Source organism: Lolium perenne, chromosome 2 (assembly GCF_019359855.2).
Source record: "Lolium perenne isolate Kyuss_39 chromosome 2, Kyuss_2.0, whole genome shotgun sequence".
In the NCBI taxonomy this organism is placed as follows: Eukaryota; Viridiplantae; Streptophyta; class Magnoliopsida; order Poales; family Poaceae; genus Lolium; species Lolium perenne.
Genome location: NC_067245.2, coordinates 12078811 through 12094667, shown reverse-complemented (window position 1 = coordinate 12094667; position 15857 = coordinate 12078811). Strand labels below are relative to the sequence as shown.

At 49.1% G+C, this 15857-nt stretch overlaps 1 protein-coding gene across 1 annotated transcript; it reads right to left on the bottom strand.

Moving 5' to 3' along the window:
• Window positions 1–4132: 4132 nt before the first annotated feature.
• Window positions 4133–5586, bottom strand: LOC127331175 (cis-zeatin O-glucosyltransferase 1-like). Its single transcript, XM_051357238.2, has one exon. It carries the CDS (start codon window positions 5540–5542, stop codon window positions 4133–4135), a length of 1410 nt encoding a protein of 469 aa, XP_051213198.1. The 5' UTR covers window positions 5543–5586.
• Between the last annotated feature and the right edge of the window lie 10271 nt (window positions 5587–15857).

Sequence of the window (15857 nt, the reverse complement as noted above, 5' to 3'; positions counted from 1 at the left end):
ATTATTTAAAAGATCCAAGTCAGACAAGGGATAGGAAAATTCGGCGACAAGCTTTGAAATATACTTTGTTAAATGAGGAATTATATCGCCGAACAATAGATGGGTTATTTTTTAAAGTGCTTAGATTCTGATCAATCTAAAATAGCTATGGGTGAAGTGCATGAAGGAATATGCGGGACACATCAGTCGGCTCATAAGATGCTGTGGTTATTAAAGAGAGCAGGTTTTTATTGGCCGACTTTGTTAGAGGATTGTTTCCGATATTACAAGGGGTGTGAAGAATGTCTAAAATTTGGGAATATACAGTTAGCACCTGCGACTATGTTAAATCCTATCATTAAGCCGTGGCCATTTATAAGGTGGGGCTTATATTTTATTGGTCAAATACATCCTGCTTCTTCTAAAAGGCATCGCTTCATCCTAGTAGCTACAGATTATTTTACTAAATGGACTGAAGCTGTTCCTTTGAGAAATATGACTGATAAAGAGGTGATTAGTTTTGTGTCAGAGCATATTATTCACAGATTCGGTATTCCCCAAACTTTAAGTACTGATCAAGGTTCTTCTTTTATGTCTCATCAGTTTCGTGAATTTGCCGAATCATTTAGAATTAAGTTGTTAAATTCATCGCCTTATTATGCTCAAGCTAATGGATATGCTGAATCTAGCAATAAAACTTTGATTAAGCTTATAAAGAAGAAAATCGAAGAGCATCCGAAAAAATGGCATGAAGTGCTTTCACAGGCTTTATGGGCTCATCGGATATCTAAGCATGGGGCAACTCAAGTAACACCATTTGAGCTAGTGTATGGACAGGAGGCAGTGTTGCATGTAGAGATTAATTTGCAAACTTTTAGAGTGGCCAGACAAAATGATTTGTCGGCTGTAGATTATACTAACATGAGAGATGGACATAATAGATGATTTTTCAGAAGAGAGACTAAGAGCCTTACGAGAAATTGAGAAAGAAAAATTAAGAGTAGCTAAGGCTTATAATAAAAAGGTGAAAGAAAAATCGTTTCAAATAGGGGACTTAGTATGGAAAATGATTTTACCTATTAGAACTAAAGATAGAAAACTCGGCAAATGGTCGCCGAGTTGGGAAGGTCCATATAAAATTGTAAAGATTGTTCCTGGAAATTCATATTTTGTACAATCTTTGCAGAGGGAGAAATTGCCAAAAGCTCTCAATGGAAGATACTTGAAAAAATATTATCCTAGCATGTGGCAGGATGCTTGAAGAGATTATGGTTGATACATTATTACACGTATCGCCCTAAGCAAAAATTGACCGATATGTTACTTGAAGTATCGCCCTAAGAAAATTTGGCCGATGTATTCTTTGAACATCGCCCTGAGCAAATATGTGGCCGGTGTGAAGTGGTTTACGCCGTGCTAAGGTACTGTTGCTATAATGTTTTGCCAAATACAATTGTACCAAAAACAGGGGGTCATGTGTTGAATGCATAATTTGGCTACTAGTTTTATAGGCCAAATTAGTTTAATTGTGTGTAGGAAAATAATTGATTGACACCGTTTGAATTTAGAAGAGTTTTTAGCTCAATGTGCAGGCTTGATTGTAAGTCCAGTGCTGGGGCAGAATGGCGATCATGTGAAGCAGGATATTTGCAAAATTATGTGATGCAACGGAACTAAGCTTGAAATATGAAGTTTTGCGCGGAAGCTGGTACCGATGACAAATATTGGACTATACACGAAGGAGCTCAAGGGCAACTTCCTAGGAGGAAAGCAATCGCATGCAGGACAGTCATTAGCAATATTGCTGGGTAAACTAATATTTTCTTGTTGTCAGGCTGGAGACTACTACGTGCTATACCAATTAGTAGTTTACTTGGTAGCCATGGTTTGTACGTGACCGAAATCAAATATTATAGCTGATCGGTTTCAGTTTTTAGAGTCCTATTCATATAGGCCAAGCAATCTCACGTGATACGCAAAGTCCAGCGAGCCGTGCATATATAAGTGCAGGCGCACGGCCGATTGAAACCCCCAATCGATCTGTATCAAAAATACGCATCTATTTTTACCGTACTTTTTTCTTTGTCGTTCATCTCTACTGAGCTCTAGTTCATGTAGGGTTTAGCAAAATCTTTGCCGCTTTGTGCTGAAAAGCGGTCGTCATCCTCTTCGAAATTGAGGCATCTTTGTTGATTTGCTCGAAAATCATCCCTTCATCGTCACGATAGTACGACGGTTATCGGGTTGTTGCGCTGCAGTTTTGCGTGGCAACAGGATCTTAAACCTTAAAAACATGCTTTTTGGAGAGAGAAAGAGATACATAGTGTCATATTTGTAGGTTTTTTTTTTCTAACTAAAGTTGTAGCTTTCATTGGAGAGATAAAATTCACCATGCCACTTCTGATAATTTTTTTACATGGAGCAACTAGTTGTGTATGGCACCATTGCTCATGTCCTAAACCCACCAAATTTTTACGGTTTCAGCCTAGTCCAGTTACGGGATCTGCTAGACATACTCTTAGAGTCATCTCACCTAAGAGGGCGGCTGTCGTTGTGCCTAGTACATACTACAAAGAGTCTAGACCACATTTTTACAAAGAGTGCCGCATACAAGAGGAAGAAAATCCATCGCGTCTCTCTCCAGTGTCACCTGTGCTTGGCTCAACATCACTTGCGTGACTTGCATCGGCAGGCATGGTTTGAGTCTAATTTATTCTAGAGAAAGAATTTATTGGCAAAATTTGTTATGGGATACCGTTATTTCTGGTCCTTTGCTCAAACACACTAAACACGTCTTTACCTTTTATACTTTTGTAGACATTTACCAAAACACATTGTATTACCTTTTTTCTTTTCGATAAAGGATGCTTTATTACTTTTGATAAGCAATTACATTCAGCCTCTGCACAACCAGGGTGCACACAGCCGTTTTAATAGTCTTAGTATCACAAAAAAGTCAAACTAAAGGAGAAAATAGGCGAAATACATATCGAAACGATGAATCATATGACGCCTAAGATGCGGGTGGGGCTTCAATCCGTAGACTATGCTGCCACCCATGTAGGAAAAAAGTATCCCTCGCCGTAGCCTCCAACCGTGTACAGACCTCCGTAAATAGATCTCGGTTCTCCAAGCGCTGAAGAGGTAACCACAAACAGAGAATACATGTACATCTGTAGATGACCTGCAACAAAGAGCAATTTTTATTATTAAAAATCTTGTCATTTCTACTCAGCCAAAGCGCCCAGATCACTGCAAACGTCATCACCCTAAGAAGCAACTTAAACCTTGAATCTATACCATGAAACCAATTGCCAAAAACATTGTATTACCTAAAACGGAAAAGTTTGACTTTTCTTATAAAATTACTATCTTGCCATGTAGAAAATATGCCTAGAGTTCTTTTTCTTTCCAAACCGTTCTCTTCTACTGGACACGAAGAAGATGATAAGGCTCAACAGCGATGAACCCTAGCACCGCTCCATCATGCTGGCGTCCTGCCACCGCCTTAACGCCAGCTATCTCTACTGCCAGGGAAGCCTCCCTCGTCCGCCCCGTCCTGCCTCTACGTCGACCCCCTCAAGCATCGTCGTCTAAGCCCCAATATTGACCGGTGTGGCAAGGAGCAGGGCCGCCCAGTACAAAGTCTGATACCAGGTGTTCTCGGCATGACCTGCACTGAGCGTTCTCGATCGCAGAAACCAGCTCCCTCATGTTTGAGTAAGTTCCTGCCAGCGGCCATGGACGTCGGCGGTCACAGGTTATAGTTGATGTCCGATTTTTTTCTTGGGCAAAAAACAATCTGGTTAATGATACGTACATCCTCTGTAAGCGTACTGATACGTACAATAAGTTGAATTATAGGAAAAAACAATCTGGTTAATGATACGTACATCCTCTGTAAGCGTAGAAAACTTAGTTAGAAAAATAATGTTCTAAACTGGACACAAGAGATATATAGTGTGTTTTGGCAAATGTAACAAAATGATGCAAAATGTCAAACTTTCCGTACTGGGCGACAAAATGTGTTTTGGCAAATGTACCATAAAAGTATAATGGTAATGGGGAAAGACATGTTTTAATGGCGTGTTTAGGCAAAGGACTAAAAATAACGGTGTCCCTGGCCAATTTTCCCTAACTAAAACCTTCGCAATCACCTTGTGATGCAAGCAACTAACTCGTCCAGGTCTCTGCTAGATGAGCCGCCCGCCACAGAGGCACGAATGGCCTCGCCCAGCTCCTTCGCCCGCCGACGCATCGTCATTCCATTCTCTGAAAGCATCGCTTCCTTGATCACCTCTTGGATGGCCTCCGCCGGTACGACCTGATCGTGCTTCTTCCATGGCCTCACGAGGAGGCCGACCCTGAGGTACTTGCAGATAAGCTCCGCGTCCCACGGCTGGTCGGAGTGCATTGGCCACGCGAGTATAGGCTTACCGTGGCCCAGGCTCTCCAAGGTAGAGTTCCAGCCGCAGTGGCTCATGAACGCCGCCGTGGTGCCGTGAGCCAGGATCTCAAGCTGCGGCGCCCATCCGGTGATTACCAACCCCGTTCCCTCGGTTTCTCTAGTGAACTCGGTCATCAGCTTGTCGTGCTGGGTCTCGCCTAGTCCGGCGGATATGTCGGCACGGTCGGCGTCGCGCAGCACCCAGATGAACCTCTGCTTGCTGCCCTTGAGCGCCGCTGCTATCTCCGCGATCTGCTCTCCCCGGAAGGAGGACGTCGTCCCGAAGGACACGTACAACACCGACGCCGGAGGCTGCGCGTCAAGCCAGTCCATGCACTTGTGCCGCGTCTTCCCCGGCGTGCGCACGCTCGCGCTCGCGTCCAGCAGCGGGTTCAGTGGCCCGACCGCGAAGAGCTTCTTGTCCTTGTATATCGGGTGTTCAGCGGTGGCGTCGATGAACTCGCCCTCCAGCTCGCGGCACGTGTTCATGACCAGCCCTACTGCCGAGGCCGCGCCTGGGCCTCCGGCGACCTGCAATTCCGCCGTTCTCCGAAACATGTACTCCATGAACTCCTTGGAAGAGGACACTTCCATTGGGACGTACTGGCCGCCGTTCTTCCGCAGGAGCTGGTGCCCGGCGTCCAGCCACCCCAGGTGGCACGAGATGGCCACGCACATCAGCCCGTACGCCTCGCCGTTGCCCAGCCGCGCCGCCTCCACCGCTGCAAATGTGTTCATGATGTCGTACACGACCACCACGCGCCGGTGGGTGGCCGAGAGGCTGTCGAGAAGCGCGGCCAGAGGGGCGCGCGCGGCGGCATCGAAGGTCTCCCACATGGGCAGCAGGTGGTTGGGGAAGGGAGCGGTCGGATCGGGCGCCGGGGACTCGTAGGTGGAGACGTCGAGGTCGTGGAAGTGGATGGAGCTGAGGTCGTCGGGGTCCCAGCCGTGCAGGCGCGACCGTGCCTGCCGGACGTGCGCGGCGGGCGCCACGTAGTGCACCGACAGCCCCCGCGACGCCACCAGCAGCGACAGGTGCAGCAGCTGGTTCAGATGGCCCTGCGCAGGGAACGGCACCGCGACGAAGGCCACCGGTTCCGTCGAGTCAGCCACCATTGTTTCCCCACTGTGTTTGAAGAACAGAGAGATAGACCCTCTCCGCCGAGAGCTATATTATGTAATCTACGTGAGATCTCTCCACCAAGAGATGAGTAGTTGTACTCTACAAAAAGTCAATGGAGCTTTGTGCAACTAATTCAAGCCCCCATTCTACGGAAAGTACCATGAGCACAAGTGCTCCTTGGACTTTTGGATTTTTGAAAATTTTCAAAACCTTGGTCTTTTATGTTTTCAAAAAATATGGCATTAAATATGTAGATAGATTTAGACACGAGGAGTGTAGTCAAAAAAGTCCCATTAAAAAATACTTTGTATTTTGGAAAATACAAAAAAGACAAATTTCTGACTAAATTTGTCTTTTTGCATCTCCAAAAATATAACGTATTTTTTGACGAGACTTTTTTGATTCCAATCCGCGTATACACATCCATCTACATATTTAATGTCATAATTCTTGAAAGCAGAGAAATATGAGAATCTGAAATTTTCAAAAATCCAAAAGTGAAGGGAGCACTAGCTCCCATGTTCACAAAATCCTTGTCCCCCCATTGTATTGTATTGCTAACGTCGCAGCGCAGTACTAGCAAGATATCAGGATCCGGGATAGGGTAGAATAGGAATGTCAATCAATAATCAAGCCCACATGCTAGCCCATTCGAAAAAAATAAAAAGATCCGAATTTCCATTGGTGCAAGACGTCCCAGTGGTAGACTAGATCAGTTTATTTAGGGCATGTGCAATGGTTGATAATGGTACGTAATCTAGATATAATAATAAAATATGATGTACAATGTGTTATTTTTTAGTCTTATTTTTAGGAATGAGACATTCTAAATTTGTGGTGAAAGAGATTGTGCTAAGAGATCATTAAGAGATCATCTCTTAGCTTAGAGAAGACTAAGTTTTTTTCATCTTTCTCTTTCCTCCACATCAGTGTTTATCCTACCTGTCGTCGTGGCGAACGAGCAGATGCCATGGGATGGCTTAAGTTGGGGCCGAATGGATGCTAGAGGATTCGGGGGAGGGTTTTTTGATTAGATTGGATAAACTTCCGGGTGCTTTCCTCAAGAACCAAGCCAAAGCGAAAGGTAGAAGAAGAAAGACACAAGGAAGAACTCTGCTCTAGATCTTTGTATTCATTGATCTTATGAGGATACAAGTTTCTGCATACAACGTAGGTCGTAACATAACATGCTCGCGATGGGGTGTACCCCCTCTCCTTATATAGGGGAGAGGGTGGCTTACAGGGGAAGAAACCCTAGGAAACCCTAATGGCATCTTTGACTAGACAAACTACTTTACAAAGTAACTTTAATCATAGGTGACGCCGGTATCTTCTTTAATCAGGGAGGCTGACGTCCTCCGATTGCTTTTGGCGTCACCTTCCTCTTTGGCGTCAGGGCTTCGTTTAAAGCTACTTTGCTTAGCTCATCTTTGTCCTCTAGCTCTGGAGAGAATCTTTGACCAGTCTTGCTGACGTGCTACAGTGCACTTCTTACCGGTCTTCCAGTGTCTTCTTAGCTTATACCGGTATGCCACTCTTTGGGGATACCGGTATGAGCTTACTTAGCCCAACGCTTAACTTCGAGCTCCGGAATAAACATTAAACCGGTATCTTGATGGCTCAAACCATCCGGTTTGGCATGCCTTTGGCATACCGGGGGTCATCCCCCCAACATTAGTCCCCGAAGCTGGTATAGTCCGGTAGATTTTATCCGACGGACCATGCCAGGTTCCTATATCTTAAGGTACCGGTTTAATCCTTTCCGGTGGTCAGTTTAGATCTTCCGGCGTCTTTGCCGGACTAACATTTTCTTTTCTTTTTGCAAAGTATTTCCGGTATCTGCCCTTCCGGTATCTATGTCATTAAACTCCTCCTCGATGAAGTCGAGAATTTCTCGGGTACAGTGCCTGTCAGAGACATGCGCACTGTATCTGACGCGCCAGTGCCAGGGGTCACTTCCCTTCGGCTTCTGCGCCCGCATTTACTGCGCCACACTGGATCCTGGCGGCCGTTCCGGATCCGTGCGGCCTCCCTGTGACATTTCACTTTTCGCGCGTGTATCATCGCGCCACGTGGCGGCCCACGAACCGAACCGCCGTGGCCCAACGGTTGCCAGCCCACTACTTCCTTCTTCTATATAAGGGGAGTGCGGTTCCACTTCATCTCTTTCCCCGCACTTGCCCACTCTCCAGCGCTTCGAGCTCTTCGCCCCCTGCAACCTCGCTGCCTCCGGTCGCCGCCAGAGCTCCGCTCCGACGAACCTGCGCCGCTCTTCTAGCTGCGCTGAAGATCTTCGCCGCGGAGAGATCCATTGGCGTTCCTTTGCCGCCGCTGCTTCGGGATTTCTTCAGCGAGTTTCGCCCTTCTCCGTCGCCAGCCTCCGTCGGCGCTCACGAGCTCGCCGCTGCTCCGGCGACCTTCTCCCTAAGCGCCTCCGCCGCCTCAGGTTAGGCCCGAAACACATTTGCTTCTTTCTTCGTTGCTCTTTAGATCTTGGGCCGCTAGGGTATTTATTTTTTCTTTTTTGTTGCTTTTCCTCTTACTCGTAGATTTTCGCGCAAGGGTAGATTTTGGGAAATCCGTTTTTCGGTAGAATCCGGTATCGTTCAGCCCTTATGTCTAGCAAAGGATATTCTTCCGAATCCTCCTCGAGTAGCCGCCAGAGCGAAGCCTCCGATAGTCTCTCCGCCGAACTCTCCCGGATGGAGTCTGACACCGGAAGAGGTCAAGAGACCGGCAGCTCCGGCCAGGGTTCCGGGGTGGATCTTTCCGGTATCACCCGCGGAGCCTGGAAAGGTTCTGACGTGACGCAGCACGAGATCGACTGGCTGTACCGCTCCCGGAGGATACCGGCAGGGGTTTCCTGCCGGCTTCCGCGCGACGAGATCGAACCGGTACTCGAACCCGATGAGTCCGTCGTTTTCCTTGCTCACTTTGAGCGCGGCTTCGGCCTTCCTGCTTCCGATTTCTTTCGGGAGTTCTTGGATTTCTACCAATTCCAGCCTCACCACCTTCCCGGCAATGCCGTCCTCTACCTTTCTTGCTACGTTTCCTTTATGGAGGGCTACATTGGCCTCCGTCCTACTAAGGAAACTTTTGCTCGCTTCTTTAGCCTTCGGATCAATTCGGTCCAAGGCAAAGATATTCCTAAGCCCAAACCCCCCGTTCAATATGGGTCTTGTATCATCGGCTCCCGCCAAGGGAGCCCCTTTTTTAAGTTCTCCGGTCTCGAGTCATGCCGGGCATGGCAAGAGACCTTTTTCTATGTGAAGAACACCGGCGACGCGGATCTCATCAATCTGCCGCCTTTCAACCCGGCGGTGCCCACGAAGGCCAACTGGAGCTTTAATCCAAAGACTAATCACATCGAGACCAACCGGATTATCCGCTTCATGGACAATCTGAAGAGGGAGACGAACATTAGTTCTGACGACATCATCCGCACCTTCATCTCACGCCGGGTGCTTCCCCTCCAGCGCCGGGCCTATAAGATAAGTGAAATGTATGGCCCTCGTGATCCCACCAAGATCACCGGCCTCCCTCTGAGCAAGGAGGACATAGTGCTTAAGGCCAGGCAGATCTGCCAGACAGATATGCTGATGGACTGGGAGTGGGGCTTCGTGCCTCTTAGCTCCACCAACCCTCCAACTAACGAAGTAAGAGATTATGCAATCCGGGTTGTTGTACCGGTAGCTTTTATGTCGTGGCTAACTGTGTTTCCATTCTTTTTCAGGCCAAGGAGCGCTTTCCTCGCATTGCTGCGGAGAAGCGAGACCCTAAACAGAAGCGGGATCTTGACGAGGTTGACCCCGATCCTTATATTCATTGGACCGACCTCAAGATGGGCCGCACCCACACCTCGCGCCCCGGTAACTTTTCATCCGAGGCTTCCGGTTTCGATGATGAGGTCGTTATCCTTGAGGTAGTTTTCTCTTCTGGTTTCTCATGCTCTTTGTTATTTCCCTTCTGTAGATGCTCTCTCAGCTAGCACCCAACCACAGGTTCATGAGCACGTGGCTCCTCTGCAGGCCGAAGTTGGCCGCGAGTACATGGAGAAGCTCACCTCCGAGGGCAAGAAGAACAAGGCTCCAGCAACTGAAGCCGGTTCAAGCCAAGGCCCTCCCGCCAAACGCTCCCGGACCGAAGTTGTCGGAGGGAAAGCAGTAGGCAAGAAGCGCTACCAAGGCAAACAGATGCCGGTCGCTTCCGGGTAAGTCTTCGTTTCTCTTCGTGCTTTGTTTTACAAACTTTTTCTTCCGGTTGCTTTTTTCCAACCCTTTCTCTTTTTCTTGCTCAGCCCTGCTTTCAAGCTCTCCAAGAGCGCTAGCGGCCCGAGGCCTGAGAGCTCTGAGGGAACCGCAAGGACCTCATCTCCTCTTCACTCAAGCCCGGCACCATCTGGTGCCGGCAACGCTTCTGCCTCCCCTCTGGGAGGCACTCCAAGTGCGGGGCGCGCGGCCCCTACACCTCCAGATCACCGCGCGGAGGAGGAGCACGTCTCCCCTCCTGAAACACAAGACATCGGCGCCAGCAACAACGGCGCCGACTCTGAAGCTGCCGGGAGGGCGGAACCTCTGGTTCCTCCCGTCCCAAAAAAGAAAGAAGAAGAAGACCACGGACTCTTCCCCCTCCAAGCCGGTGCCGGACTCTTCCGTGCCGGCAAGTTCCTCTCTAGGCCAGGACGCACCCGACGCCCGCTCGTCGCCTCCGCCAGAAGCTCCCACCATCGAGCCAACCGGGGCTACACCGACGCCGCCGCCAAGCCAAGGATCTACCGCGGATGAGCCTGCGCCAACATCAAGCCAAGGGCCCGCTGCGGCCAAGCCGCCGCCGCCAGAAGGCACTAAGCCCCTCAAGCCAGAAACTTCCAAGGCGAAGGTCATGGCCTCCAGCACTCCCTCATCTGGTTCGCAGCAGCTGGCGCCGCACGCCGGTCGCGCCGCTGTTGCAGCCGGAGAAACTGCCACTGGCCTGCTGGGCCAGATTACAGAGCTGAAGCGCGGAGGCCACGAGCTGGGCCATCTGCTCGAGTACGCTGAAAAGTGGAATCGAGCGGATGTGTCCGCGGCTACGCGCGGCTTGGGGAAGGACCGGCTCCCAGCGATAGACCCCGCTGGCCCCCGGTGCACTGAGCAGCACTTCATCCGGCTGCGGCGCGCGGTGAGGGAGCTCGACAACGCGTGGCACGATGCCACCAACAACGTGGTGGTAAATTTCATCAACTCCTTGCAATCTTTTCAGCTCAAGCCGGTTTCCCTTTTTCCGGATTAAGTATATCTCCTCAGTCCCCGAGTTTCGTGTTGAGAGCGTAGCTCTTAGCGTGAAACTTAGCCAAGAACATAAAGAAACCGGCTTCTTCTCATAATCATTTTCACTTGGACAGAGCACGGCGGACGCCCGGAAGCGCCTCTTTGAGGAGCTTCTGTGGGAGCACCGGGACCTTTCCGAGGCCCACAGCCACTGCCAAGGTAAGCTCTTTTATCTCCGGCTTCTTTTTACCGGTTGGTTTTCTCTTTTCGTTACTTACAAACTTTTGCATAACAGCTATCCCGGAAGCCTCCATTGAGGCCCTCAAGGCCTAGCTCAGGACCCTTCAAGGTATCGCTCCTTTTCCGGTTGATTTGCCTTCCTGCGTTTTACCGATTATACTTTTGTTAACACTTCCTTCCCGGATTCTAGGTGAAAAGGAGTAGCTTATCGAGGAGCATCGCAAGGCTCTGGACGCCCAGAAGGGCATCTCCAGAGGGCTAAAGGACGAGCTCATCCAGTTCGGGCTCCGGCATGATCAGGAGCTGAAGGACGCCAAAGCTGCGGCTGAGGCGCAGCTAAAGGAGGCCCTGGAGGATTCTATCAACTCCACCGCGGTGCTGCGGGCGGAGCTTGAGGAGGGAGGCAAGGCGCAGAAAGCGGCCGAAGACCGGACCGCCCTCCTAGAGGCAGAGCAGAAGGAGTATGACCTATTGGTCATGCAAACCGATGCGCTCGCTCTCAGTAAGTTTTTCCTCTTTCTTTTCCGGCCTCTGCTTACAAGCTTACATCTTCCGGTAGCATGTCCTTATCTTTTTTCCTTTGTCTTGCAGGGCTCTTTCCGGATTCACAGGCGTACGCGCAGAAGAAGGTAGCAGAGCGCCGGATCCAGCAAGAGTTCAAGAATCTGGGTGCGCCCTGGGACCCTTATGACCATCTGGTCGCGCTTTCTGCCCGGGTCTCGCACATGCGCGCGGTGGACCGGAACCTTGCCGACATCCCCGAGGTGGTGATCCAGCTCTTCAAGGTGCTCTGGCCTGAGGAGGAGGTGCCGGCTAACTTGACGCTCACCTCCGACAGCCTGAAAGGTGCCGGCCGGAGGATCCGCGAGTGGCAATGGTCAGCGGCTCGTGCCGGAGCAGACGAGGCGCTACGCACCGCCTGTTCTTGGTATGAGGACTTGGACCTGGACGCCTTCGTCACTGTGCGCCAAGGTGCCCCCACCGACATGGATCCAGCCCTCACCGCCAAGCGGAAGGATCGCGCCTACCGGATAGCTGAGTATGCGGCAGTCCGCACCTTCATTCCTCCTCCTCCTGGCGTCACTGATTATCTTAGTGACTACGAAGAAGAGGGAGATGAGGATGAGGATGCCGAAGAAGATGCTCCTCCGGAAGGTCCTGATGCCGGTGACGCTCCTCCTGAAGCTCCCCTTGTCTGAATATGCTTATCCTGCTTTGTTGTGTCCTGTTTGACTTAAAACAATGTTTATTAAATTCCACCTCGGTATGCCGGGGGTTATGATGTAACATAAAACTTAGCCGTTCTTTTGGTTGTGCTACAATATTGCCTGCCGGTATGTTTTACCGGTAGGTTATTAAGTTATGTTTGTCTATTGACTTAGCATTTTGCTTATTATTTGCTTTGATCCTGTACTGCGAAGATTCCGGAATCGTTTTTGCATCCAATCCGATGCACACTTGGCTCTTTTACTTTGGCTCTGCCTACCTCTTTTGGGTGTTTTGGCGTATGAGGCACAAAGTTCTTTTGCCAAGCAAGAACTTTCTTGAACTTAGAAACAACTCGAAATTTTCACAAAAAACCGGTCTAACCGGTGTTAGTTGAATTTTTCCGGATTGTTCGTTCCCACTCTCTTTTCGTAGTTCACGTGCTTAATTCCTACCGGTTTATCTTGCTTGCCATGAAGCCGGGTTGCGGACAGCAGCAGAGTCGAAGACTCCGGCAGGTTTTAGCACGTTACTAAACCGAAAAGAAAAAATGTTCGACAAGCAACCGGTGAACTGAAAAAAAACATATTGCATGCAATTTCAGTAGGGGTAGTCCCCGAGATTCATTCGAGGTTCCGACATCTTTTATTCATAGTAAATAAGGTACAAAAAGGAACTTCTTACACCACAACTTCATGAGTAGAAAGGACGCAACAGAGCTACGTTCCACGGACGCTTGGTCTCATCTCCGGATCTGTCCGCCTTTCCTTCTTTCCATTCATGTGCGTCAATCGGGTAATAGGCATCATTGTGGAGAGCTTTGCTCACAATGAAAGGTCCTTCCCATGGGGGTGAGAGCTTATGCCGGCCTTCCGTGCGTTGCACTAGGCGCAACACCAGATCTCCTTCCCGGAATACCCTCGGGTTAACCTTCCGGCTATGATAGCGTCTGAGGTTTTGCTGGTAAATGGCTGTTCTTGCCAATGCCAATTCTCTTGCTTCTTCTAGCAAGTCCACATCGTTTTCTCGGGCCTCTTTTACCTCTTGTTCGGTATAGAGTTGCACCCTTGGTGAGTCATGGAGAATGTCGGTTGGTATGACCGCTTCTGCTCCGTAAACCATAAAGAATGGAGTGTATCCGGTAGACCGGTTTGGAGTCGTTCTTATGCTCCACAGCACTGATGGCAGCTCATCAAGCCAACACCCCGGTGTCTTTTCGATTGACTCGATGAGCCTTGGTTTTATACCGGAAAGCACCATCGCATTTGTTCTTTCCACTTGGCCATTCCCTTGCGGGTGTGCTACTGAGCACAAATCCAACCGGATGTTGTTATCCTCACAGGATCGCTTGAACTCACCTTGGGCAAAGTTTGAGCCATTGTCAATTATGATACTATGTGGGTACCCGTACCGCAGAATGACATCCTTTAAGAACTTCACCGCTGTGTGCCCATCGCATTTTGCAATAGGTTTTACTTCTAGACATTTGGTGAATTTATCCACCATGACCAAGATGTGGGTCATGCTTCCCCTTGCGATTTTGAATGGGCCAACCATGTCAAGGCACCAAACAACAAATGGCCAAGTTAGCGGTATGGTTTTTAAACCGGATGCCGGGGTATGATTTTGCTTGGCGTACCTCTGGCATCCATTGCATTTTCGTACCAGATCCTCAGCATTTTCCAAAGCAGTGGGCCAATAGAACCCATGCCGGAATACTTTTGCTACCAACGCCCTTGACGAAGCGTGGTGCCCACATTCCCCTTGGTGAATCTCCACAAGCATTTCTTTTCCCTCTTCCGGTTCCACACATCTTTGGAGGACACCGGTTACACTTCTCTTGTACACCTCGCCATTGATGATGGTGTATGCTTTGGACCTTCTCTGTATTCTTCTGGATTCATTTTCGTCAACAGGCAATGTGCCGTTGATCAGGATTTCCTTAATAGGTTTAACCCGAAATGGTGCCTCTCGAACCAAAAACACTGGTACGTCTATCTCCATATTATCCACCAGCATTGCTTCTTCCGGTATGGACGCAGCAGTCCCGAGTTTACCGGACCAGTCCCCGAGTTTGCCGGAACAGTCCCCGGGTTTCCTTCATCAATATCCATTGGTACAACATGTGATTCCGGTACAAAAATTGATTCCGATTCCGGGCTAGGTTTGATCGATGGTACTCTTAAGTGTGCCAAGGCTATTCCGGGAGGAATTTCTTGCCTAGACGAGCCCAGTTTGGACAAAGCATCCGCGGCCTCATTTTCCGCTCGTGGCACATGGTGAAACTCACAACCCTCAAAGAAGCCGGCAATCTTTTGCACGTGAAACCGGTATGAAGCCATGTTGGCATCTTTTGCGTCCCAATCTCCGGAAAATTGTTGCACCACTAGATCTGAATCTCCGTAGCAAATGATCCGGTGTGCACCGATTTCTTTTGCGACCTTAAGTCCGTGAATCAAAGCCTCGTACTCAGCGACATTGTTGGATGCCCTGAAATGCACTTGCAAAACATATCGGAGGTGATCTCCTTTAGGTGAAGTGAGTACCACACCGGCACCTAGACCCTCTTTGAGTTTGGATCCGTCAAAGTGCATATTCCAGTATTCTATTTTTTGATCTGGCGGCTTGTATTGCATTTCCGCCCAATCAACTAGGAAATCAGCAAAAGCTTGCGATTTTATGGCATCCCTTCTTTCATATACCGGTACGTATGGCGATATCTGGATTGCTGATACGTCCAATTTGCATCACTATTTTATATCATAATTTGCTGTTATTCATTGATATATTTCATATTTGGAGATGATACTTATGTTATTTCATCTATTTTGCATGATTCGTGATTATTGGAGGATCGCGCACCGGAGTCAGGATTCTGCTGGAAAAAGCGCCGTCAGAATGCAATATTTCGGAAGATCAACAGTTGACGGAAATTATATGAAAAATCCTATTTTTCCAGATGACGAAGGGAGCCAGAAGGGGGAGCCGAGGGGACCCGAGGTGGGCCCACCCCATAGGCCGGCACGGCCCAAGGCCTGGCCGCGCCGCCCTGTGAGGAGGGGGCCCACAGCCCCCTCTCGCCTCCTTTTCTTCGCGAACATCTTCGTCCCGAAAACCAAAGCTCCAGGGGATAGGTCGCGAAGAGTCACAGCCACCTCTGCGGGGCGGAGAACACCAGAGAGAAAAGAGCTCTCCGGCAGGCTGAGATCCGCCGGGGAAATTCCCTCCCGGAGGGGGAAAACGACGCCATCGTCACCGCCATCGAGTTGGACATCATCTCCATCACCATCATCATCATCTCCATCATCATCACCGCCGTCTCCACCGCTGCACATTGTCACCGCTGTAACAATTTGGGTTTGATCTTGATTGTTTGATAGGGGAAACTCTCCCGGTGTTGATTTCTACTAGTTATTGATGCTATTGAGTGAAACCATTGAACCAAGGTTTATGTTCAGATTGTTATTCATCATCATATCACCTCTGATCATGTTCCATATGATGTCTCGTGAGTAGTTCGTTTAGTTCTTGAGGACATGGGTGAAGTCTAAATGTTAGTAGTGAAGTATGGTTGAGTAATATTCAATGTTATGATATTTAAGTTGTGGTGTTA

Coding starts and splice junctions, on each gene's coding strand:
- LOC127331175 (XM_051357238.2), bottom strand. CDS start 5,542: ATGGTGGCTGACTCGACGGAACCGGTGGCCTTCGTCGCGGTGCCGTTC.